Source organism: Antechinus flavipes, chromosome 2 (assembly GCF_016432865.1).
Source record: "Antechinus flavipes isolate AdamAnt ecotype Samford, QLD, Australia chromosome 2, AdamAnt_v2, whole genome shotgun sequence".
Classification (NCBI taxonomy): domain Eukaryota; kingdom Metazoa; phylum Chordata; class Mammalia; order Dasyuromorphia; family Dasyuridae; genus Antechinus; species Antechinus flavipes.
In genome coordinates, this window is record NC_067399.1 from 139,091,145 (window position 1) to 139,118,006 (window position 26,862).

Below are 26,862 nucleotides of genomic sequence, written 5' to 3' on the forward strand. Positions count from 1 at the left end.
ATGACAGATCATATTAGATAATATTCAGCATTTTGTAAATATTATTCAATTTTACTTAAATTATTAAACTTATTGGCATATAATTAGGGAAAATAACTTTTTATAGTTGCTTTATTTCACCTTCATTGATGGTATATTCACCCTTTTCATTTGTAATACTAATAATTTCATCCTCTCTCTTGTTCAATCATAGTAACCAATGATTTATCTATTTTATTGTTTTTTCATAAAAACTTCTTGCTTTATTTATTAATTCAATAATTTTCTTACACTCAATTTCATTAATCTCACCTATAATTTTTCATCACAAATTATATCGCTCCAGTGTATATTTCTGGGTATCCTCCCCCCATTTCTCAAGATATTTAAAATTAAGACTTCTAATATATAGAATTCTGGGGAAAGGAAAGAATAAGGAGCTTAAATTATCTAATGGAAAGAGCATCAAATTTGAAACCCAAACCTTACATTTTCATCCAAGTATCTATTTATTATGTGACATTAGGCAACCTTCAAGGTTCTTCTTGAAAAAATGAGGAGTTTTGCCAAGGTGATTGCTAAGGTCCCATTCAGCTCTAAATCCCCTGCTCTCTGGAAGTAAAATGGGCTTAAACTGTGAGGACTTGAGGATAATAATGTTATCATTTGCATGTTAATGAAACTATTTTACTACTATAGATTCAAAAATAGAAAAATAGATTCCTGTCTAGGATAGAATATCTGGAAAGTGCTTAGCACAATGCCTAATGCACAACTTAGTCAACACTATATAAATGCTAGCTATCATTATTATTGTTGTTGTTGCTGTTATGAAACAGACAGTAAGATTCATGAACAGCTTTTTCAACCCAGCCAGAAAAGACCAGATGGGAGCATATTAAATGAGAAAGCCAACTGCCTCCAAAGGCTAGAAAGGAAGGCAACACATTGAGAAAGCCCCTGGGTTACATGAAAATGAACACTGTAGGCAGTCCCTTTCTCCTCCTTGTGCCCCTGGAAAATATGTGAATTCTCTTTGTAACTGCCCTAGAACAAGGTCTTTGTTTTGGCATTAACTCAAATTCCCAATCTTGAAGCTGTTACAACCCTTAGGATCAACTCAGGAATGATAAGATAAGAATTAACATACCTTTGGGATCCAAAAATCTTAGATTTTGAGTTATAAGGACCTTTGAGGTCATCTAGTCCAAACCTTTCATTTTATAGATAAAGGGATTCAGGTCCAGGGAAGAAAATAACTTGCCCACAATGATAGAAAGTAAGTAGCTCCAGTAGAAGCCTATTATATATATATATTTTTGATTTAGGCAAATGAAGAGCTCCAGTATGAGTCTATTATATATTTTTTGGATTGAGTTAGATAAAATCTGTCATATCTAATATCTTGTTATCCTGAATGCTTGCTGCAAAATTGAGGCCCTTTTGGAGTAAAATTGCTAAATTCCAATGTTCTCATGATTTTCTTGAGCTAGAGAGATTTTGTAGCAAATATCCATCATTCCCTTAAAAACAAATAAATCTGGATCTATCCTGTCAGTGACCAGAATACAATTGAAACATATTATAAAAGAAAAATAAAATCAGATCCACTACAGGTTGGGAACCTAACCCATAGGTTTCTTTTTTTGTCATCACCAGGTGGTGATATAAAAGGAAGAAGACCACTCTCAGGACAGAGTATTTAGAAGGCATTTTGTTCTGTATGCTTCAAGATTGGACTTCTCAAGGAAAGAAGAGAGAAACATCCATATGGAGCAATGCCCACCAGATACCCAAAGTAAGAGTGTCCATTTCTCCCACTATTCCTCACTTTCAGCTTCCTCTTCACTGCCCTCACTCAAGGGGAATTCCCTTTGGGACTTCTGAATTCCACGGATCTTGGTGTCCATTGGGCATTCTTGGTTCAAAATTGCCTGTAGCAAGAGAAAGAAGGAGAAAATCATTTCATTTTTTCAATTAACCTTCCTTCTCACCCACTCTCCAACTATCCCTAAAGTTTTTGCTAAGTGAGTTTTCACATCAAAGCCTGAAGCAAGATATATATTTTAGGCTTCCTGCATTCATTCAAGCTCAACTAAATTCATCATTAGTAGTCAACCTTCAGATGTTACTGAATTGTGTTTCTGTGCTCTGTGCACCCATACATAGGGAGGGGGAGAAAAAGGAAAAGAGGAATAAAATGAATCTTGAAGGAGAAAGGGAGAAATATTCAACAGAAAGATGAATTGACATTATCATAATAATTGTTATTATAAATCTGTGATTTCATCAGTAAGGTTCCCAGTGTGGAAATTCCATATACCACTGCATCTCAGATACTCTCATGAGTTGCCTGGAGAACTCAAAAATTAAGTGATTTGTCCATGAATCACAAATAACTAGTATGTATGAGAGACAGGATTTGATTCTAGAACTTCCTCACAACAAGGACAATCCTTTACTCACTAATCCATGACTCTCTTCATAATTATCATGAGGGAAAGAGGAAGCTTATGAGAGGAGAAAGAATGGAAAAGAAGAAAGGTATAGAAACATGAGGAAAGGAGAGGAAAAAGAAAAGGAAAAAAAAGAAAAAAGGCACTCTTTCAGTTGTGATTAGAATCAGTCCCTTACAATCTTTTCTTCCTTGGCTGGGGGGCTTCGAAGGTAGTAGCATAGTGGAGCATAGGCAATGTTGATGACTCCAATAATGACCATGAGCCAGGGAAAACCAATAGCATGGACGATAGCACCCCCAGTAGATGGACCTGCAAAGATCAAATCAAGCATTTATTATAGATTCATCAAACAGACCAGAAAGAAAATGGATACTGTGTTGTGAGGAAGAAGAAAGAATACAGAAAAGAGGTGGCTCCATGTGTCAAAGGTTCCAGAACTGAGAGTCAGTTATGGATACTCTATCATAGTTTAAAACTAATTGTCTCACTGATTAATCAAAGTGGGAATGAGAATTTTGAAGAAGGGTAGGAGCTTATAGAAAAACAGGTCTGTACAGGTGCCATACCAATAGCAAATCCCATACAGAAAGCCACATCAGCGATGGCATAGATACTCCCATACACAGATGTGTGACGAAGGTCTACCAGGTGTCCCATGATGGGCATTATGGAAGAGTCTACCATGCCTGCCAAAGCAAACAACACAGTTAGTCACTATCATCCCTCTTCTTCCTTCTGCATTCTGCCTATGTGCTCTTTCACTTTCTTCTTTGGATTCTCTTTATCATTCTACCTCTACTCCATCCCCTTTCTTATTCAATTCTTTCCTTGTTCATCTCCTCTATCTTCCCTCCCCTAAGTAGGAATTATAAGGCCTTTCCAAAAAAGCAATTTCTCACTATTGCTTTCATCTCATCTCCTCTTTCTCCCTCATTTACTTCCCACACCCAGCCTGGATCAGAGAAAAGATCAGGGAAGCCAACTGACTCAGAACCCAATATCAAATTGAGGTCTCAAGCTTAGGGAAGCTGGGGTAAGAAGGATGGAAATGGGACATAATGGAGGAAGAATTGCATACTTGGCCTCCTTTTTTGAGAAAAAATTCTTACCAATAGCAAAGCCCAATCCCCCATTGGGGCCGATCAGACCAAAAATATTCTGAGCAAGAGGAACCTTTGAGGAAAAACAAAAGCAGAGAGTATTCAGAGTATGACACCTTATGAAATGTTATCCAAAAGCTTCTGATGAATGTATAAAGAGACTAGGCAACTCTGTACCACAGAGTCTTCTCACATCTAAATATTTACAGAGCTTCTTATTCTCTTCTGTTACTGTTGCCATCAAAACATTTTTATTAAGTTTCTAATTGTGTGTGTGTGTGTGTGTGTGTGTGTGTGTGTGTGTGTGTCTTTTTGTTTGAAGGGAGAGTAAGTAGGTCTTCAACAAACACTATCCTATGTCTATACATTTTAAAAACTTATTATGAAAAGGGGCCCATAGATTGGCAAGAGTTACACACACACACACACACACACACACACACACACACACACACACAGACAAATTCCTCAGCATGGATTCCCACTCTTCAACCATCCATAGTCTTTGTCCCATTCTTTTGAGGATATACTAATCTCCAATGACATATTAACTAATAAGTAAACATTAACTAACGACTGATAACTTATCAGATATATTTGCATTTTAAAAGAGATTCTTTTAAAAAAAAAAAAGAATAATCATTTTCCCATTTCTTTGATTTATTTGGAATGTTGTCACTATGAGCTGTTTAGGGGTGGAAGAACCCTTTCCATTTCATCTATTGTCACTATTCTAGTCTTGGGAAGGACTTAATAAAGAACAACTTGCCTCTACTGAGAAATTGCAAATACCTAAAACATCAATAACCTTTGAAGATCCCAGGCTATATTAGACTGATTTTCAGTCATTCTGGATTTTTCCTCCTTCATTACATTATCCTCTTCTTGTCTTCTCTCCTCCCCTCTTCCCACTTTCAATTCTCATATTGAATAGTGATAGGAGAATTATAATTTGTGGTTACTCAAGATAGTTTCAACCTGTGTCATCACCTCTTGTTCAGAGTCTGAGTCCCTGAATAAAGCCTTTGTTCAATGAAGGTCTTTCTACCAGAGTTTAGAAGATGGGCATTTGTTTTCCTGCTTTGTTTCTCAAAAGAATTGGCATTGAAGCTGAGTCCCTAGGGGCTGGTCTAGCCAAAAGACTCCTACTTATACTCACACAGAGCAGACTGGTACCTACTACCAACATCCCAATCAGAGAACATAGCCACCTATAAAAAAGGAAAAAAGATTGTAATTTTCTAGATGTCTTAATGACATCTATTTGTTTTAGAGAAAATCCAATTCTCTCTTACATATCTTTCAACAACCTCTGAAGATGTGGTGTTTATATTAGCTGTTTCAGAATTGTTGAGTGGTAGGAAGAGGTTGATTTATGAATATTTAGGCTTTTTTCCATTTTGTACTTTAAATGGGGATGCAGAATTTCATATTGTACCAGGAGAAAGAGCTTAGCAATGTCTTGTATCTGTTGCTCAACACATTTCAGAGTTACCAGTTTTAAAATAACTACCTTGGGCTACCTTTTGAATTCCTTCTTAGCAATTATTGGCAACTACCACCAGCCTGGCTTTAACTAGTCTGTGATGTTTTATGATGACAACTATAACCATACTAGAGACCAAAGTAAACACTGATTTCTATTTGTTTTTGTTGTTGTTTTTTGCTGAGTCAATTGGGGTTAAGTGACTTGCCCAAGATCACACAGCTAGGAAGTGTTAAGTGTCTTAGGCCACAGTTGAACTCAGTCCTCCTGACTTCAGGGCTGGTGCTCTATCCACTGCATCACCTAGCTGCCCCCTTTCTATTTGTTTTTATTATTGTGTCCTATCCGGTGGGGTTTTTTAATTATCCTACATAATATTGAGATTACTTCATTTTCTCACTTGACTCATGTTGTTTACAAATTAAAATAAAAATCAATAGAACTGTATGTTTTCAAAAAGAGGAAAAAAGAAGTTTTGAGGGGCATTTCATTGTTTTATAGTCATCTTGCTAGACTAAAGCATTGATCACCTTTCTGCATATCACATACTACATGTTATCATTTCATGCTTAATGTCTTCTTTCTATCAATCATTAATGTTGTGGAATTTCAAAGAAGTACTTAATTAAAAGTAATATATAACATTGATATTTTTTTTAAAAAGGAATCAAGAAATTACTTTAGGGAGACGTCATTCACCTCCGGACCCAACCCCAGACCCATTACTACCAAGTGTGACCAATAAAAACACCATTTGAGTACCATTTCCAGAAGCTACTTCCTATCTAAACAAACAAAGCAATACCTCTATAGCTCACTAGACATAGATATAACTTCAACTGATGGAAAGAAGGATATTTTTCTCTTGTGTTTCTAGAAGGCATGTGATGGATACCTGAGCTATGAGAATGGCTCCTGAGCCTTTGTTCAGGCCCTTTCCCTATCTGGAATGTCTACCCTCTAAATCCTAATAATTTTTCAAGCCCCAGGACAAATCTTCAGTAAGTCCTTCCCAGATCACCTTAATCCATGATGTATTTATTTTTTTTGACACCCTATAAACTGAATACACTATTCCTTTAGGCTTTTGCTGGTCATATCCTGCCTTTATGTTATTAATGATCTTTTTATATGAGTATGTCCACCCCACTCCCAACTAAATTATAAGGTCCTAAAGAATAAGGACTGTGTCCTATTTCCTATGTGCCCTCCCTCTTTCAGTTGTAACTTTGTGTTATTTCAAGATCTCCTGAACAGATGTTATAACCACTATAACTACTATCTTGCTTCTTCACTTCCTCTCCAACTCTACAGATTACTTACCGACCCATCTTGTTAGCCAATACCCCAAAAAGGTTGGTGCCAATGAGATAAGACACACTGGCTGGCAGGAAGGCTAGACCTATAGGGAAAAAAATACTTCTTAGGATTTTTTTTTTTTTTTGCTTTTGTTCCCATAGAAACTTCTCCCCTTGAAGAAAGAATGACTTTATCCTATGTTTTACCCTCCAACATAGAGAAAATCTTTATTTCACAAAGCCCCCATCCACTCTGGGCTCCATACAACAAAGGAAATCTCTATGCAAAGCAGATATGTATTGCCTTACCACCCATACTTTGCCCTTGTGATATAAAATGACTAATACAGAGGGAATATTAACTCAAGCACTGCAGTTCTTGTCTCAAAACACAGATGAACTGAGTGAAAGGAGGTAGAGGACATTAGGAGGCAGAGAAAAATGCTTATTATCCATGTTATCCATTACCATTGTGTGGTGGGATGAATATTGATTTAGGAATCTAATGTCTGTACCTTGGTAATTTTTTTTGGTCATTGTCCAGATTCTAACTGGAATTAAAGCCACTGGCCTCTTACAGCCTGAGTTTCCTAATGTGTAGAATGAGGTGCCACACTCCATCCACTCTTCAGTCAACTCCAATGACTCTCTATTACCTCCAGGATCAAAGATAAACTTCTCTGTCTAGCTTTTGAAGTCCTTCATAATCTGTCCCCTGCCCATCTCTGCAGGCTTCTTGTACCTTCACAATTCAGCAACACTTGCTATTTCTCTAAAAAGGCTCTCCATTGCTTTACTCTAGGCATTTTCATTAGCTGATTCCTAAAATCTGTAATTCTCTCCTTCCTATCTCTTGACTTATTTAGCTTTCTTCAAGTCACAGCTAGAATATAGGATTCTTACCTAACCCCCTTCAAAGTTAGTTCCGTCTTTCTGAGATCATCTCCAATTTCTCCAGTATATATTTTGCTTGTACATTGCCCCTCCCTGTCCCCAGTAAACTGGCTCCTTGAAAGCAGGGATTGTTTTGGGCATAGAAAGTGTCTGGCAAAGAGTAGGTACTTATCATGGTTTATTGACTTGACTTGGCTAATCATAGCACTTCCTTTTTTTAAAACAGCATTATTGTGAAGATCAAATGAGATATTTGCGTTTTTAAAGTATTTTATCGATGAAAAGGCACTATATAAATACTAGTTGCTATTCTTTCCTCCTCTGATGTCCAAGACGGGCTACCTTCAAGAACATCTCCATTTATGAAAGCAATGCCCTAGACTCAGCAGCAGCAAAGCTCAGAGTTTTAAGTAACACCCCACTTTCCAAACCCCAGCAGTGTAGATGGATTTTTATGGAGTTGTTGTCTACTTTCCCTCCTGGCCATATTTGCTTATAAGGCCACATACTACCGGATGTCCAGAGCTAGTGGTAAGAGAAGTCATACTAAATAGAAAGTGTCAGGATCTTGAGCAAATGATACCTCTCATTGTTCCAGTGTTCTCAAAATCTGAATTGACCCAAAAGGATAGCAGCACCCAGGGAAAGACTTAGCCTTGGAATTCAAGACTGGGAGAAGCAGTAGCACATTAACTCATGCTTGAAACTCAATAGCCTTTATTGGACCTTATGCTATATACAGCCCTTTCAAGAGGAAATAACATATATGTATATCTCCCATGTGTGGAGGAGAGAGGAAAAGAAATAAAAAGAAACAGACAGAGAGAGACAGAGACAGAGAGATAGAAAGAGAGAGACAGAGACAGAGACAGAAACAGAGAGACAGAGACTATAATGGGCCAGAATTCTGTACTTGAAACAAGGATTCTTACAAGGTATTAACTATGTGGAATTGATAAGACAATAGTTATCTAGTTTAGCATGGTGATTAATAGTTCTCTAGTTCAGTATGGCTGAATTAATCTTACAACAAATAATGGTTCCCTAGTGATATAATGATTGGTTTATATTCATTATACTGTAAATGATCTAATTATAATAGAGCATATAAGTTGGGACAAACTCAGCCAAGGTCAGACTCGGAGAAGACAGAGGACTGGAGGTGGGAGCTCAAGCTCTCAGAGCCAAGGAGAGAGATTCACTCCATCTCACACCACCGTGGAGGCTGGCCTGTCCTCCTGTTTCCCACACTGAGACCAAAGCCTGTCTGAAGGACCTCCAGAAAACTAGCTGAGCCCCAGGCAAGGAGACAATAAAGAATTTGGATTTCATCCCTGGCTATTCTCATGATGATAACTCTGATTGAAATGAAGGCTAGTCCCAAGACCTCCAGAAAACCAACCAGAACACTACAAGAGACAGAGAGAGAGAGAGAAAGAGAAAGAGAAAGAGAGAGAGAGAGAAAGAGAGAGAGAGAGAGAGAGAGAGAAAGGGAAATTCAGTCCTTTTGGACCACAGACATCAGGAATAAGTAAGCAGGTCAAATCAGGAGCCTCCTCTATGTCTTAGGTCTCATTTCCTACTTCTCTCTGGGTCAAACAAAACACTATCTCCATACTTTCAAGGATAAATAACCCCTGGAATTACAATTAAGTCAGAGATAAATGTTTCACAGGTTACTGGATATGACATTTATTTTTAATATATATTTTCAATAGACAGGAAGCAAAGTGCCTCTGGCATGGTTTGTCTACACTAGATGACAGCTGTGTTAGCTGAACCTGTTGGTCTAGATTAATTACCTTTATAAATAAAGGCAGTAGCTTTTCTATTGTGTCTTGGGGAAACTACTTCCTGGAAACCTTCTGGTCTCTTAGATACATCTCTGACATCTTGATTATTGTTTCATCCCACTCCATGAAGCTGAAGTCTATCTATCAAACAGAGTCTGGAGACATCTTATAATATGTCATATATTTCCTCTGATTAGCATTCAGTGAATAGAGATACCCAAGTGGGAGGATGCAACTTTTAGCCATGAATAGACTGCAAAGGAGTGGTAGGAGACTGCTTTTTAGTTTGTCTGAGATATTCAGGTATAATTGATCATATCACAGGCATGTTTCTTTTAGATTGAATTAAGGACAAAATTTTAGAGAAAGAACTTATAAGAGGCAAATGCTTCCTACTTTGGCAATCTGAAAATGTACCAATGTCCTTCTCATTTACCAAATTGATTACAGCATCCAGAAGGCCAAAAGTGGTATGTGGTAGGAAAAGTATTGAACTAGTAATCAGGAATTCTGGTTTTAATTCTAGATCTGTTATTCAGTTGTTATATGACCTTGAGCAAATGACTTTCCTTCCTTTCAATTTAGCGTCTTCCTCTGGAAGACAAAGGAGTTCTATAAGAGGATCCATTGAGGTTCCTTCCAGGTCTAGAACTCCATGAATTCATCTAGAATAAAAACACTGCGGCTAGAAGCTGAAAATGAAAGGATGTCCATCAATTGGAGAATGGTTGAGTAAATTGTGGTATATGAATGTTATGGAATATTATTGTTCTGTAAGGAATGACCAGCAGGATGAATACAGAGAGGACTGGCGAGACTTACATGAACTGATGCTGAGGGAAATGAGCAGAATCAGGAGATCATTATATACCTCAACAACGATACTGTTTGAGGATGTATTCTGATGGAAGTGGACCTCTTCGATAAAGAGAGCCTTAATTGATCAAAGATGGACAGAAGCAGCTACACCCAGAGAAAGAACACTGGGAAATGAATATAAACTGCTTGCATTTTTGTTTTTCTTCCCGGGTTATTTATATCTTCTGAATTCAATTCTCCCTGTGCAACAAGAAAACTGTTTGGTTCTGCACACATATATTGTATCTAGGATATACTGCAACCCATTCAACATGTAAAGGACTCTTGCCATCTTGGGGGAAGGGGTGGAGGGAGGGAGGGGAAAAATCGGAACAGAAGTGAATGCAAGGGAAAATGCTGTAAAAAATTACACTGGCATGCGTTCTATCAATAAAAAGTTATTTAAAAAAATAAAAAATAAATAAATTCACTTCATTAAAAAAAAATAGAATAAAAACACTGCCTTTGGAATTCCAGGAACTGAATCCAAATTCTATCTCTGATGCTAACTTTCTGTGGAACTAAAGGAAGGCCTCTTCATCTCCCTGCTTCTCAGTTGGCTTGTCTATAAAATGAAGGGGTTTGGATTAAATGGCCTATATCTATGACCCTATGATTTTCTGAAATGCTTTGTCAGTCCTAGAACTTGTCCCCAAGCAATCTGGCCACTGCTCAGTGAAACTTGCGTCTGTCATTCACCCTCCACCAGGAGCCAGAAAAGCCAGGAGGAATATTATCTGCACAAATGGTACCTCCTGAATAAGCCCTAATATGATTAACGGTCATAGCCAGAGCCAGCTCCTGGTGAGGGAAATTCAATTGAGGGGTAAGTGGGGAGTACAGATGGGAATTTAAACTCATATTGTCCCCCTAGAAAATTAGATTAGGAACATTATATTGAGCACTCAGAAACTATCGTATCCCTATCAGCTTCTACCTTCCTCATTGCCACCACACTCAACTATCAGCAGCTATGACTAATCAGCACGTAGCCTTCCCTGTTCCTCTGTCTTGTACTTCCTGGAAAAAGCTGGAATCCCACTTATGACCCAAACTGTGTCACAGAGGTTTCTTCCTAAAAGTGTTCAAATCCCTAGATTGGACAGCCTTGCCTAAAAATCATTCCCTTCTCATCACTTCCCTTTTCCCTGGTATTTTCACACAGGCAAGAAGAACTTACCAAAAAATAAAAATAAAATCAAGTTCTACCTTGAAGGAAAAAAAAAGTCACAACAGAGTCACCTGAAGGTCTAGGCCTAAGAAAACATTTTTAATAAAACACTTTGAGCTTTGAAAAGTACTTGACAGATATTATTCCATTTGTTGTTCACAACAATCCTGCAAGGAAGGTACTATGATTTATCCCCAATTTATACATGAATAAACTGAGGTTCTAAAAAAATTTAAGTGACATGTCCATGGTCACATAATCAATAGATATTTGAGGCAGGATTTGAACTCAGGTCTTCCTAATCTAAGTCCAGTGCACTATTTTCTATGTCACATGGATGTAATAACATAAAGGGAGGATGGGAGAGATGACTGAGAAGGAAGGATTACTTCTTTATTTGATAAACAGAGAGAAATAAAAGGAAATAATGGATTGTTGATATGAATATAAGCCTTAGTGCATCCTACCTTCAGTCATTTAACAGGAAACACTTTGGTGTCCCCATCTTTCTTTTCATTGGTCCTTTTGTTTATCTTCGAATTGGCTGGGCTTGTTCTCATTTTATTGCAAATTCTTGCTCTTTCCAGAAACTAGGAACCACTTCATTTCTGTTTCTTTTCCAAAAATCCAAAATCTAGCCCAGATGTGTGCTCCTCCTCCTTCCTTCTTTTCCTCCCACTATACTCAGATTTAGCTCAAATATACTAGGCATAGGAGAGCTTTCTATTCAAGTAAAAATAGTCCTACTGTCCCATCAAAGGAGACAATCCATCTCTGGGAGTCCAAGTAGAGAGACTGACTTCTGGGCCATTTGGGAAGTGTCAAGTCAACTAAAGAAAACTATTCCCATCATTAGCTCCTCCAGATTACTACTGAGATGGCTTGAAGTTCTGATACTTACCCAGTTGCCACTTGGGAGAACACATGGTCTGCATCATCCATATAGGCAGCGTAGGCTCCAATATAGCCACTCCCATGTTGGCAAAGCAGAGGGAACCTACAGAGACAGTCCTGATGTCCAGCTGCCCCAGATAAAGCCCCCAATTCGCTTTCTATTTCATCTAGGAAGGTTACCTGCAGCCACCAGGATGTAAGGGTCTCTCAGAAGAGTCAAGATCGGAGTGCCTTTGGAACTCTGGAAGAAATAAAAAATTTCTGCTGAAGGAAATAAAAATCTGTTCTAATTGTATAGCATCTTGTTTTTCTCACAACGTATATGCACTTATTATCTTCTTTGTATAGACTAGATAAAACAGTTTGTATTATTCCTATTTGACCAATAAATAAAATGAAGCTCAGCGTAAGTGAATGGTCATTCATCCATTCTTTCATCCATTTATTCAACAAATATTTAATAGATATCTGTTATGGAAAAGATGCCAGGTTTCCTGAGGTACTATTAGGGACATGAATATTTTAAAGACTTATTTCCAGCTTCAAAGGATTTTTAAATTTTATAGAATTTATAATCTAATACGTCACATAGCTAGTTAGCAACAGAGCCCTTATAAATATCTAACCCCAACCTCCTGGAGCAACATGGAAAAACTGGATATAGTATTCTACTGGGAGTCAGACAGCTGCCTACAGTTAGGTGGTGCAATGGATACAGCTCTGAACCTAGAATGAGGAAGTTCAGATCCAGTAACTAGCTATAAATGACAAGTTTTCCTCAATTTCCTCATCTGTAAAATGAACATAATAATAGCACTTATCTCTCTGGGTGTTTGTAAGGGCAAAATAAGATAACATTTGTAACATGCTTTTCAGACTTTAAAAACACTATATAAATGCTAGATAGTGTTGTTATTATTATTACATAGACCTAGGGAGATCAGGCTCTGTGAATGCAGAACAGTAGCCCAAATTAAATAGATCTAGCCCAGGCTTCCATTCAATTTTTCCCCTCCCTACCTCCTAGCCATTTTCTATCTTAGCTGACAAACACTCCTCCACATTCTTTTCTTTTCTGTAGCCAAAATCAAATCAATCCTTGCCATTGTTCCTAGAAAGGGTGTGTCTACTTCTTTCTCTATTTGTCACAGTAGCTCTACTCTCCATTCTGATGATTTTCTAAGTGAAATACCCTTCTCAGCCTACCACTGCCCTAAAGGTGTTTTCCACTTTTATTTGAGGACAAAGACCATCTTTGATTTGTACTTGTATCCCCAGTGTTTATTAGCACCAGGTTTGGCACATAAAAAGTGCTTAAATGATTTTTCATTCTTTTGAATGATCCTAAGATCTTACTGAGATGTAGAATCCATCCTACATCCTCTATGGGCAGCTAATTGACATAGAGGATAGAGCATTGGAGGGGAAGGCCTGAATTCAAATCCAGTCTCAGACAGTCACTAATTCTATGACCTTGTGCAAGTCACTTAATCCTATTTGCCTCAGTTTTCTCATCTATAAAATGAACTGGAGAAGGAAATGGCAAACCACTCCAGTATCTTTGCCAAGAAAACCCTACAAGGATCACAAAGAATGACATGACTGAATGACTGAATAACAATACCTATTGTAAGGGAATTACTCATAATGATTACCTCACTAGGTTATTGTGACATTTAAATGAATTCATATAGACAAAGTATACCAAAACGTATCTAAATGTCAATTATTTTTATACCAGAGGGCAATGAGTGGCACTTGGAGGGAACTCCTACTCAAATCCTTTGACTTCTATATTGAAAGTCTTCACTGGCACTGAACTGGGGTCTAAATATCTGACTTTGAGATCTCAGGTTTCCCATGTAGGTAGGTAAACCATAGAAACTTGAATTTGGTTGCTTACAATCTGTGCTTAGAATTTAGTAAGAGCACAGGTTTGCATTTTAATCATGTTATTGTGCCCTCTGGACATTCCACTTGGCATTTTAAAATCACAAAATGTTTCAGTAGGAAGGGAACTTAAAGTTCATATAATTTAACACTCTTATTTTAAAAGAAGAAAACTGAGGGCCAGGAAAAGTTACATTTTCTTTTTTGCTGAGGCAATTGGGGTTAAGTGATTTGCCCAGGGTCACACAACTAGGAAGTGTTAAGTGTCTGAGGTCAAATTTGAATTCAGGTCCTCCTGACTTCCCGGCTAGTGCTCTATCCACTGTGCCACCTAGCTGCCCCCAAAAGTTAATTTTCAAAGTCACATGGTGACTTATTGTTTAATAATAAGTGATAGAATCAAGAACAGAATCTGGGTCTTCTGACTACCACGTTGTTTTCCAAGATACTCTTATTATGTGTCTTGCTTCTCAGGTGTACTCTGGCAATGTGGAAGAACTGATACTCATCAAGCCATTAGTCACAAAAAGGTCACTCCTACCAGACACGGCCTGATAAATCACTTAAGGCCATTTTTATCTGCAGGATACAATTCAAGGGGAATTTGGAGAAATTTTTATCTTGGATTTAAGCTCAAGGTGGGGGAGAGTTATTTAAGTTAACAAGCCAAGTCCTAGAGCCTTTGTAAAAAGATGGTCAGTTTATACCTTTGCTATAGAATACTGGTTTTGGATGCATGACCATACCCGGCCCAGACATCCTATTATCTAGTGTTTTTTTCTACAATCCCTGGAATCCTAAAAGAAAAATATCTATTTCCTAGGAGTTGTCATCATCTCAAAATATCAAAAGATTCCTGGATACCAATAAGCAAAACCTTGGAGAATTATCTAGCTTAGGTGAAAAATAAGAATGGGATGGGACCTTCACCCTTGCTTTCTTTCTAGCCTTTTCCTCACTGAGCACTGATTCCTCTCTGTAACTTTCCCCTGTGGTACAATGGTATCAACACCAAATTGTCACAGAGTTATGATGCAACCCTTCATGCTGTTGCAATACCAATTTGTACTGATCTGGAAGTTTTTAGCAAAGGTGAGACATTCTTGATTCTGAGTGACTTCTCTCAAAGCTGCCTCTTTTCCAATAATGTGTCTAATCTGTAACATACAAATTTATAAAACCTTGTACTCTCTTTTTGAAGCTATCCCAAAAACAAACAAAAAAATTAATCCCACTTTCCTCATCTCCCAAATATCAGTGTTTTCTACCTCCTTTCACCATATTTATTTATGGTTTGATATGAGAATTGCAATGATTGAGTTAGGATGATCTTCCCAGAATATCAGCTATCCAATATACCTCCTCCAATAATTAATGAAGAGTTTGTAGTAAAATATAGTGTCACCTAATGATAAGAATACTAGCCACAGAGTCAGAAGACTTGGATTCTAAAGAATTTCTTAGCTTTATGATTATTAGCCTGTTTCATCATCTACAAATAGCTCATTCTCAAACAGACTGTGATAATGTGGGCAGAAACTGTTTCATTTTTATACTTGTGTTCCAGAGATTAGCACAGTGTCTAGCACATAATAGGCATTTAATACTTGTCTCATCAATTACATTATTCACCAGAAAGCATTTTGTAGTTGCAAAGTACTATATAAATATGAATTGTTACTGTTTCTAATAATAACAATAATGCCATAATATCTGAAATTGTCACAAAGATGCTTTTAGTAAGATGGGTTCTACATCACAGTAAGATCTTAGGATCATAAATCTAAAATCTAAAGGACCAGAGGCCAGCTAGCTCAAAGCTTCTTAAACTGTGGGTCATAACTCCATATAGGGTCACATAATTGAATGTGGGGATTGATGCAAAAAAAAATAGGCAACAATAAAAGATTTCTGAACACAATAATCAAAAATTAATTCAAAATCAAATACAGAATAAATCTAAAGTGTTCTGGTAGTGCTTGCCCTTGTTGCATCAATCAAATTCACTGAAGCCTTGGATCTGAAGCTAGAGCATGAACCTCGCCTCGGATTTGAAGCAAGATCACATAAAAATTTCTCAGGCAAAAAGGGGTCTTGAGTAGAAAAAGTTTAAGAAGCTCTGGTCTAGTTCAATTCCTTCCTTTTATAAGTGGATAAAGTAAGGCCCAAAAAGTTTAAATGCCTTATTTGAATTCTTGCAGGTACTGCAAGATTTAAATAATCCTCTGACTTCAGAGTCAGATTGCTTTCTATCACACCCTGAAATTCTACTATTTTTATTTACTTACAAAAAAGCAGTTCTTTTATGCATCTGTGAAATTGCCAATAGAATATTAAATGTAAAATAACAATAGCAGAACACTGATTTTTCCTAAGAAATTTCTATCTGAAGTACATACATAAAAGAAGAGAATGAGATGAATAGTAACAGCAACAACAACAATAATACAAATACTACTTACCTCAGGACAGATCTTGGAGGGCTGTAGAATACAGAGTTGTAGAGCTAAAATGGGGAAAGAAAGTTCAGTATGTGTATTTTTCTTGAGACTTCAAGGGTACTACTGTCAATAGCAGTTACAGTAACCTACTTCCTTTTTCCCTCTTCAAGATTTTTGTCAAAATGCATTAGAAGTGACTTCTTCTAGCTCATGATTGGCACCATGACACAAAATGTTTCTAACTCATCACTTTTAAGGATGACTTACTCACCTCCATCCATCAGGGCCAGCAATGCCAGAATAAGGAAGGGAGCAGGTTTGCCAACAAACTCATACATCAGGCTTCCAAAGGGAGCTCCCACTGAAAAGCAAAGGGAACTATCAAGTATAACAGAGACTGGATTAAAAGATACCTCTTAATAGTGTTTTGTGTCTGTAAATAGATCTGTCTCTTTCAACACTTCCATTAGACTTAAGACTCTTAGGAGACAGAGACTATGATCATATTTTTTCACAATGAACTCAGTGTTGGATACACAACAGATCTTCAAATAAAGACTTATTTGCTGGATTGTAGATTACCAGAACTTTAAAGCAAAAGTGTCAAAGATGAAGCCCTTACATGGGCTAAAACACTTGAGTTTCTTCAAGTTAAAATGTAATTGGGAAATCTTTAACAAAATAAATTAAAATGCAGTAAAACATAGGTGACATTGCTTAAAATAGAAGTTAACATTCAGCCAACAGGGATTTTTATGTTAGATTAGTGGTCCCCATTTCTATATGAATTTGATACTATTGTAAAGTACCTTAGAGCTTGTCTTCTAAAATTTTTCATTTCATAGATAAGATAATGAAGGTTCAGAAATATGAGGGTATTTGCTCTCAAAGTCACACAGCTAATAAAAAGAGTTAGAATTTAAATATAGGTCTCTTGATCCAATTTCCTGGATCTTGCCACAAGAATAAATTATTTATGGAATAAGCTAGAAGGATTTCTGGTTAAAACAGACAAACAAACAGGTATGATAAGCAAAAGGAGAAGGGACCTACAGGTAATCAAAAGACCAGTAGATTATAGATTGAGCCCTTCAAGTGACCTTGACAAGCATGAAATACAACCTCCTAATTTTACAAAAAAAAAAAAAAAAAAAAAAAAACTGAGTCTCAGAGGGGTGGGGGAAACCTTGCCAAAGTTCATCTGGCAATGTTATCATGTGAGGGGAGGGTGGATATTAACTTGCTTAGAAGGAAGAAATTCAAAGAGAGATCCTGGATTATAGGGTCAGGGTTAAATAATTTCCTGTGCTTTTGTTTGTTCTTTTTAAAAGATATTCTATTTCCATGTTTTTATATAACAGGTAATACTGTTCAAAATATTGGGTAAAGGGAAAGCTTTTGCTCTCGACTTACATGCAGGACCTATCCCAACCTAGGCTGAACATGGTAATGACTCAACCCCAAATACCCAGTAGTCATCAGCTTTTTTTTTTCTTTTTATACTTTTTTTTTTTAGTGAAGCATTTGAAATTAAGTGACTTGACCAGGGTCACAAGGAAGCTAGGAAGTGCTTAGTATCTGAAGCTGCATTTGAAATCAGATGGCACTCTATCCATTGCACCATCTAGCTGTCCTAGTCATTAACTTTGAACCAATATTTGGAAATAAAGAACTACTTACCTAATACCCCCAAAGCCAGACCACCCAAGGCAATACCCATTGCACTTCCTCTTTCATAATCATCTGTGTACACACTGGCCAGCATTCCAAGTCCTGGAGGTGGAGAAACAAAAAGGATAAGAAAACAGGCTCCTAAGCCCTAGGAGATGTGATATGGAGGAGGTTTTGAGGAAAGAACAACAGAAGAATTGAATGGATGTTGAAAGCTGGATGAGTTGGAACAGGACATGAAAAGGAGGCAAACTAAAGATTCATTTGACAATCTTGCCTCTAGCCAAACCTGTCAATTTAAATTAAAAAAAAAAAAAAAAGAATTTCTCCCACTAGGCTTTGCCCCAGTTGATTTTTCAAAATCAAGATTTCTTTTTCATTGTAGTATTTAAAGCAGACTGAAGTCATTTAGTTCTATCACTTCATTTTACTAATGAGGAATCAGGGGTCCACAGAGGTTGTGACTGGACTAGATCATGCAGCTAGTTCAAAACTAGGTCTTTTTCTGTCTCCAAATTCAATATTCTTCTACTTAAAATGTAGAGTTCTATAGTTTCTCTCCTATTCCTGATATGTAGGGATCTGAATTCTACAGTTGGGAAAGGGAACTGAGGAGGGAAAAAAGAGGACGCTATAGGAAAAGGAAAGAAAATAGAAAGGGAAGATGGAGGAAGAATGAGGAAAGTAGTGAACTTACCTGCAACTGATGAAAAGGAGGATCCAATGCCTTGAAGAGTTCTGGCCAAGAGAAGAAGTGTGTAGGTTCCTGAAAAAGCAAACACTGAACAGAGAGGAGACCACCAAGGATGGCCAAATCAGTATATATTTCTAAACCCTTGAGTTATTATAAAAGTAATCACTATATCATATAGCCTTCATGCCCATCCTTGCTTTATAATGGAAGTTTTTTTTAACAATGTCAGACCAAGAGAGATTTTTTTCATTTTTGTGAACAGCTTTGTGCCATAAACTGAGAAACAGAAGACAGTTCAGGAACTTGAGAAACTTCCAATCTAATTTAGGGAGATCTATTCATATGAAAAAATTAAAGCGTAAAGTGAAACTATGGTTAGCTAATGTGACACACATAACAAGAGACCATGACAATGAAGTCCTTGCATTATGTTCAATTCTTCCTAATAAAAATGAGTCAATGAAAAGAACACTGATATGAAATGAGAAGATCTGATTTAAAATTCCAGTTCTATCACTTAATAATGGTGAGGAAATGGCATCATTTCCTCATCTAGAAAATGGGGGTAATAATTTTTTTTTTTTACTCTTTTTATCCTCACAAGACTGAGGGTTCAAAAACCCTTTGTAACTAAAATTACTATACAAGTAAGGATCATATGAAAGAAATGATCCAAACCACTAATAAAAAGAGAAGTGAAAACCAAAACAAAACTGTGATTTTACCTCACATTCAACTAATTGACATAGATAACAGAAGGCCAGTTCAAGATCTCCTGGAGAGACAGGTGTACTGTGATGCAACTGTGAATTAATAAAACTATTCTAGAAAGAAATTTGAAATTATGCAAATAAAATTAATCAGATGCCCATAACTTTTGACCCAGAGATTCTGTTATTAGGCATGTAATCCAAGGAAGTAATTGATAGCAAGAAAGTGCACGTAGATATCAAAATATTTATAGCAGTACTTTTCATGATAGTAAAGAACTGGAATCAAAGTAGATTATCAATTGGGAATGGCTAAATGAATTATGGTACATTAATCTAGAGGACTAATAATGAAATGTACTACTCACTTTCTGATAAAGAGGGGAAGATTCAGACTATAGAATGAGTAAATTTCTTTTTAAACATAACCAATGAAAAAATTTTTTTTGTTTGACTAAAGATGTTTGAGTTTTGTTTTCAGTTCGGGACTTGGTTAAGCAGGAAGGTAGATTTTTGCTAATGGAAAAATAAAACATAACTTAAAAAACAAATTGTCATATATCAATGTAATGGCATGATAAATATAATGAATCTAGATAATCATGGGAAAATAAACAAAGTGAAATAAGCAGAACCAAGAAAAAAATGCACAATGAATATAAAGGGAAAGAACAACCATGAAACAATTGAAACTGAATGTTGTGATTTTATAAAGAGCAAACTTGTTCCCAAAGATGAGATAGTAGAAGACATATTTTCCCTGATCCTTTGTAGAAGTGAAGTCCATAGATATTAACATATAATGTGAGATTCATTTTTTTCCTATGTGTTGATTAGTTTCACTGAATTATTTTTCCTCTTCTCTAAATTTTTTTTTTTTTTTTTTAGTTCCAACAGATATTTCTGGGGAATAGTAAGGAATAGAAATATAGAAGAAATTTAGGAAAGGCAAAGTCAAATTATATCAATGAAATATATTAAAATGTATATATAAACTATTATTATTTCATTCTGATCTTTTTGATGAGGCTCAGATAGAAATATTCAGAAGACATGATGCTATTCTATTATTCTTTTATAACTGTAGACTATTGCACAAGTGAATAAAATATAACTGAATTGGTTTATAAGTTTTTCTATAAACTCATCTAATGAGTTTCTGTTTTTTCAATAATATCTCCATGTTTTGAGAACTTTTCATTCCATGTAATTTGGAGATTTTGATTACCTAGTATAGTAACATCTATTAACAATGGCCTTACATTTTTATGAAGCATTGTTATGTCTCACTGGTTACAGACAACAGTTTTGTTTGTAATAGTGCTCTGGTTTGTGTACAAATTTTTGAATTCCCAAGGGCATTTTGGGATTTTTATAGGCATTCTTTGTCTGCTAAGTTGCCAAGGACAACAAAATTCTGAAGTATTATTCTGGCCATATAATTGTGTTTTCTAGATATTCCACAGATAAAAAATTTCTGGTGGCAATGATGTAATCTTAAATCACTATCATGGACCATTTTATTTCTATAAATAAAATCTTACATGACTAAGTTGTTTGATTTATACTTATTTGTCAACTACTTGTCACTTGAGTTTATGTCGATGTCATTCATGGAGCATCTTGTGATTTTGATCTGGGATCATAACTATTTCATGGGCATTTGGAGATAAACCAGTTTCAGTTACATTTGAACATGAGCTCTTTTAGATTGACACCATGTTTTTGCCTTGTCAACCTAGGAATCATCATTGAGCCCTTAATCTCACCTCTCATATCTAATCTATTGTCAAGTCCTGTCAAATCTATCTACTCAACATTTCTCTTATATTTCCACTTCTCTCCTCTATCACTGCTACTACCCTAATAAAGGTCCCTCTCCTCACACCTAGACTATTGCAATTCAGTTCATCCTATATTCAGTCATCAAAGAGAACTTCCTAAATCATAGGTATGATCATGTTACACACATACAAACACACCCACTCTATAAACTCCAGTTGTTCCCTATTATCACTGGTATAAACTATTAAAACCTTTATTACATAATGCAGAATTGTAAATGACTTGGCTATAAGTCAAGATGATGATCCAAGACAATCCTAAAGGACTAATGATGAAGCAAACTATCCACCTCCAGAGAAAGAATTGATACTGTCTGAATACAGACTGAAGCATGCTGTTTTTCCTTTTCTTCCTCCTTCCCTCCCTCTCTCCCTTTCTTCCTCCCTTTTTTCTATCTTTTTCTCCTCTTTCTTCTTTTCTTTTTTTTTAATTTTTCAGTTGAGTCTTGTACAAAATGATTAATATAGAAATGTTTTAAATGATTGCATACATATAATTTGTATTGAATTGCTTACCATCTATGAGAGAAGGGGAGAAGGGAGGGAGGAATATAATTTGGAACTCAAAACTTTTAAAGAAATGTTAAAAGTGATTTTTAACATATAATTAGGGGAAAACCAAAATATTATGTATATTTTAAAATGAAAGCCTCTATTTCGCCTTCAAAGCCCTTTATAATCTGGTCCCTTCCTATCTTTCCTGGCTTTTTATACTTCATTTCACTCAGTTTACTCTCTAATCTGGTGGACTGGCATCCTTTCTGTTCCTCTAAACATCTCTCCATCTTCTATCTCTGAGCATTTTTGTTGGCTATTCCCAAAAGTCCGAGTTTCTCTTCCTCCTTTTTTTCCATTTCCTGGCTTTCCTGATTTCCCCAAATTCCTTCTTGTCTCAGTTAAAATTCCCACCCTCATCCAATTCCCTTTAATGCTAGGGTTTTTCTTTTGAGATTATTTCCAGGGTCTCCAGTATATATTTTATTTTTATACAGTTGTTTTTTAACATGTTATCTCTCCCATTAGATTCTGATCCCTGGTGTTTAGCACAATACCTAGCACATACAAAGTGTTAAATGTTTATTGACTAATGATTAACATTGGGCAAATAACTATTTCTAGTTATTATTATTGCTTTGTTACGTTAGGTCCATTTATTGCAAAAGTATATTTATACATTTTAACTTTTGTTCATCGTGCTTAATTTATTCATTATCATTGTTATTATTATAAAAATTACATAGAGCCTAAGAGTCAGCAAAGCATTAATTCCTTTATTCACTTGTATCTTCATCCTATTTTGAATGTCCTCTCCCCTTTTCCACCTATATTTTAAATCTTATTCAACCTTTAAGGTGCAAGTTAAATTTCATCTTCTATGTGAAATTTCCCCTGACTTTTCCATTTCACTGTTATCTGTCTTGTTCTCTGAACTCCATGGCACTTAACATCTAGCAGGGTTGTCAATCCTACTGCCTATTGGGAAATCAGGTTGCTTGCAGTCCCCAGGGTACATTATCTGTCCCTTTGCTCAGACTAATAGGTAACTGCATTGGCAAATAAAAGAGAAACAGAGCTTGGGAGGTCAGTAGTATCAATATATAAGAGTTACAAACTCTGAACAAATGCACCACTTGAATTTGAAACTACTCGTCTAAGATTTAGTGATATGCTTTTTCTCCTTATAGTAAATAGCAGGATTCTGAGGGCACAGTAAGTGCTTAATTAAATCAACAAACATTTATTAAGCACCTAATGTTATGAAAGCAGAGTTCTCATGAAGGAGGCAGGAGAACCAGGAGACAGAGAGCCTATCTTGGAGTTAGGAAGACTGAGGGTCAAGTTCAGCTTCTGACATAGATTGGCTGTTAGAACATGGTTAAATTATTTAGCCTCCCAGTGCTTCAGACAACTATCTAAAACTATAAGTTAAAGGTGACATCAAACTGCATTAGTGAAAGTAATTTCTATACTAGGAGTTTCCTATATACACCTCTCTCCACCCCCTGCAAAAAAAGAGAATAAGCTGTTGGGCTAAGTGCTGAGCAACAAATTTTTCTTAAAGTTGATTTTTTAAAATGAAGTTAAAAAGGAAAATGGGGGATGAAATAACATAGGAACCTGAGATGAGAAGAAGAAAAAGAAGAAAATGAATTGGGTAAAAGGGAGCTTATACTATGTGTGTGTTATATTATATTATAGTGTGTGTGTGTGTGTGTGTGTGTGTGTGTGTGTGTGTGTGTGTGTGTGTGTGTATCACTTTTAGGCTTATAAAGTTTATTTCCTTAATTTTCTTTCATCTTTAGTACAGGGGCAGCTAAGTGGCACAGTAGATAGAGCATCAGCCTTGAAATCAGGAGGACCTGAGTTCAAATTTGGTCTCAGACACTTAACACTTCCTAGTTGTGTGACCCCGGGCAAATCACTTAACCCCAATTGCCTCAACAACAACAACAAAAAATCCTTAGAACAATCCTGTACAGTAGATATTATTTTCAGCAATTCTTCTATACATATGAGAAAACAGGTTCAAACTTTCCAGGCATTGCTCAACTAGTAAGATTGGATTCAAACTCAGATCTTTTGGACTCCAAACCCAATCTACTACAACTCATTAACTTTTCAGACTTACCCAAAACTACCTCAATTGCTCCTTGATGGTACCTGTAAAATTTGACTAGTCACCCAGCCTTTGACTCCTATAATTTTTTTCATTTATTTTATTTAGTTATCTTCCTTGAATCATCTCCCTTTTATTATACCGACAAATCATATTTATTTCTAAGAGGTTATGTCTTTCTCTTTCATATTTGATTGTACTTCAGCTGTAACCTTTATCAATTTTATTTTGACTACTGGTAGACTCTCTGGAAATTTATAATTAGCTATAATTTCATCCTCCATTCATCAACCTTCACTTTAAACAAAACCCTATAATTTGTCCCTTCTAAAGATGTGATATTTTTATGTTAACCCTGTCCAAGGTATTAAATAGATAGACAACTGTGAGCACATTCAGACAACAGATACATAGGTTCTACATGTTAATAGCAGCCATGATTTCTTAAGTCAAAGGTAATGGAGTTCTCATTGTCCCTTCCCACTTTCCACTTCCACTTCCTATCCCCTATTACATCTCTTCTTTATTTCAGCATTGGACAACTCATTCCTATCAAATTTCCAATAGCTATATTGCCAGAATGGGTTTGCAGAGGTGGTAAACCTTAGACTTCACCCCCTCACCCCACCCCACCCTAATACATAGAGCATGTTTAAGGATCTTGAATTGAAATTCCTGATTCTCCCCTGAGATAATCTGACCTTTTTGTTCATAAAACAGAATTCAAGGAAGTCAAAGAAGAGAAGTCCAGGACTTACTGACTGTAGAGAGAAACATGATGACAAAGCCAGCAAACATGGGGATGTGATATCCAATCCTAAGAAGGAAGTGAAAACAACAACTCTAAGGGATTTATATGTGTTTCGTGCTGAGTTTGCATATTTTATAGGTATATACATACATGCACATATATACATTTAAAATGGAAAAGTAAGTATAATGATAATAAGGGATAACAATCTCTACTATTTATCTTTATCTATATTATATATGTCACCTTGCCATGATGACTTTTGGGGGACAGGATAATAAAAACTATGGATATTATATTAATTTTATTCTACTCATGCATTTATATCCCAGGCAGGATTAGCATATCCATTTGCAAATGTGCACAGGAAACCATTCAATACACGAATCTAAATCCAGGTTCAAATTTTATATAGCTAATATAGCAAATTTTTGCTATACATACATGTAATTATGTATTCTTTCCTTACTATCATCACAGTTACATATCTATCCATCTCTACGTAGATATATGTAGAGAATGTGCATATGTATCCTTTTATATAGTTATTCATGTATATTTGTGGATATATACACATATATGTATGTGCATGTGTGTGTGTTTGTGTATGTTTGAAAATTCACAATAATCTTATTCAGGTTTGTCATCACTCCAGGTCATGTGAAATCTCTAATATTCCCAATCTCTTGTTGTTTAAAGGTCACATTCTAGAGCACTGACATGATATGGGCACACCCTGTGTCTTCTCACTTCTTGATTCAGCCCTGATTAGGGGCTTGGAAGATATTAAGCCACTGAATACTACAAATAGATCTGGGAACAAAAAAAAATGAATTGAATATTTAATTTCATTATTATAAATATTCAAAATTGTCTTTCCCCCCAGGGATCAGAAATGCTGAAGTCCTCCAATTTCTTCCTTTAGTTTAAAATGACTATTTCTTGATAGGAGTGGGTGATACCTATGCCCTTCCTAAACTTTCAACCACTTTAAGATGTTGGGGTCCCCATTAAAATATACCTGTTTGTGAGAAGACCCACAAAAGGGTTGACTAGAAGCTGCATTATAGCCTTTGATGCAAACAGAAGTCCAACCCGTAGGTTTTCCTCTTCCAGGAACTCAGTACCTTGCAGACAATTGTTCCTAGGTGCCAAGCTGGGTTCAATAACATGTGGGGGTAAGGTGCCAAAGTTCTCATTCATCCATTCTTTTTCTGAGTGTTTGCTTTCTTCAGTCACCATTGTAGTATTATCATAGTAGGAGAAGATGGAAGAAAAGTCTGCATTGTGGAGAATCCCTGGAGCATTGCTGCCAGAAGGCAAAGTCTCAGACACATTGGCACTTTTGAATTCAGTTGCATAAAGGAAGGCAGGTACGATGGGCACTAAAATCAAAGACATATGGTAGGTGACAGGGGAGGTGACAGATGACAGGGCAGGTTGTGATTTTGCCATTATCTGGTTCTGATGAAAAACAGGAAAAGCAGGCTACTTGTGCATGTAAAGTAGGTTTATATGAGATTTGAAAAAGTGCTTGCAACAACCTGAAACTATTCTGATTGCCACTATACATAAAAATATTCTCCTTTAGAGTTGTTCCTCAGACTTATAAGATATTTTAATAAAATGTCCAGGAAACTACTATTCAAATGCATCCTACCCAGAAGTGACAACATATCAACATTTCTTACTGCATGGGAACAGAGCAAATCAAACCAGATTATCTGGTTATAATCGAGAATGGGGAAACTAAGAGCAGAGGAATGTAAAGTTAGACAAATAATTTGATGGGACAGGAACTGGGAAAATCTAGAGAATAGAAAGGTAATCTCTGTTAGGGTACCACATATGGGAGTAGTAGGAATCTGGAGTGGGGGTAGGGACAGTATAAGCCTACAGGGCACCTTGGGAGCATGACGAAGGAGTATGAAAATGGAGTAATTGGTACACTTTAAAATTTTGCCTAGTGTCAGGTTTTTCTTTAATCCCTTTTCTTGTTCTCTGAAGTTCCCTTCACATCCATCTGCCTTGATGCTGATTCCTTCCATTTGGATGTTTAAAAAGCACTATTGAAAAAGTACTTGCAACAACTTGAAACTATTCTGATTGCCACAGCAACTTCTGGTTTAATATTCCTGGGGTAAGAGATGACCAGCATAAATTGAGACTATAGGACAACTTCACTCTGCCCACAGATGATCCCAGAACATACCCACCACAGTCAGTAACATGTTGTCCAGCAGAAGGGCCACAAATACCACCACCAGCACTAGCTTTCGGGATTCTCTTCCCTCTTTCAGCCATCGACAGGA

The 26,862-nt window shown here is 36.4% G+C and overlaps 1 protein-coding gene across 1 annotated transcript; it reads right to left on the reverse strand.

The window, feature by feature from the left end:
* SLC18A1 (solute carrier family 18 member A1) lies at positions 1-26,862 on the reverse strand. The gene is made up of 15 exons (XM_051982936.1): positions 26,763-26,862; positions 25,572-25,935; positions 24,558-24,616; positions 18,632-18,715; positions 17,944-18,036; positions 16,535-16,624; positions 16,285-16,328; positions 12,113-12,173; positions 11,940-12,035; positions 6,348-6,426; positions 4,698-4,749; positions 3,548-3,611; positions 3,005-3,124; positions 2,614-2,747; positions 1-1,913 (listed from the first exon to the last, which is right to left on the reverse strand). Exons 1-15 carry the CDS (start codon positions 26,779-26,781, stop codon positions 1,800-1,802), a joined length of 1,473 nt encoding a protein of 490 aa, XP_051838896.1. The 5' UTR covers positions 26,782-26,862; the 3' UTR covers positions 1-1,799.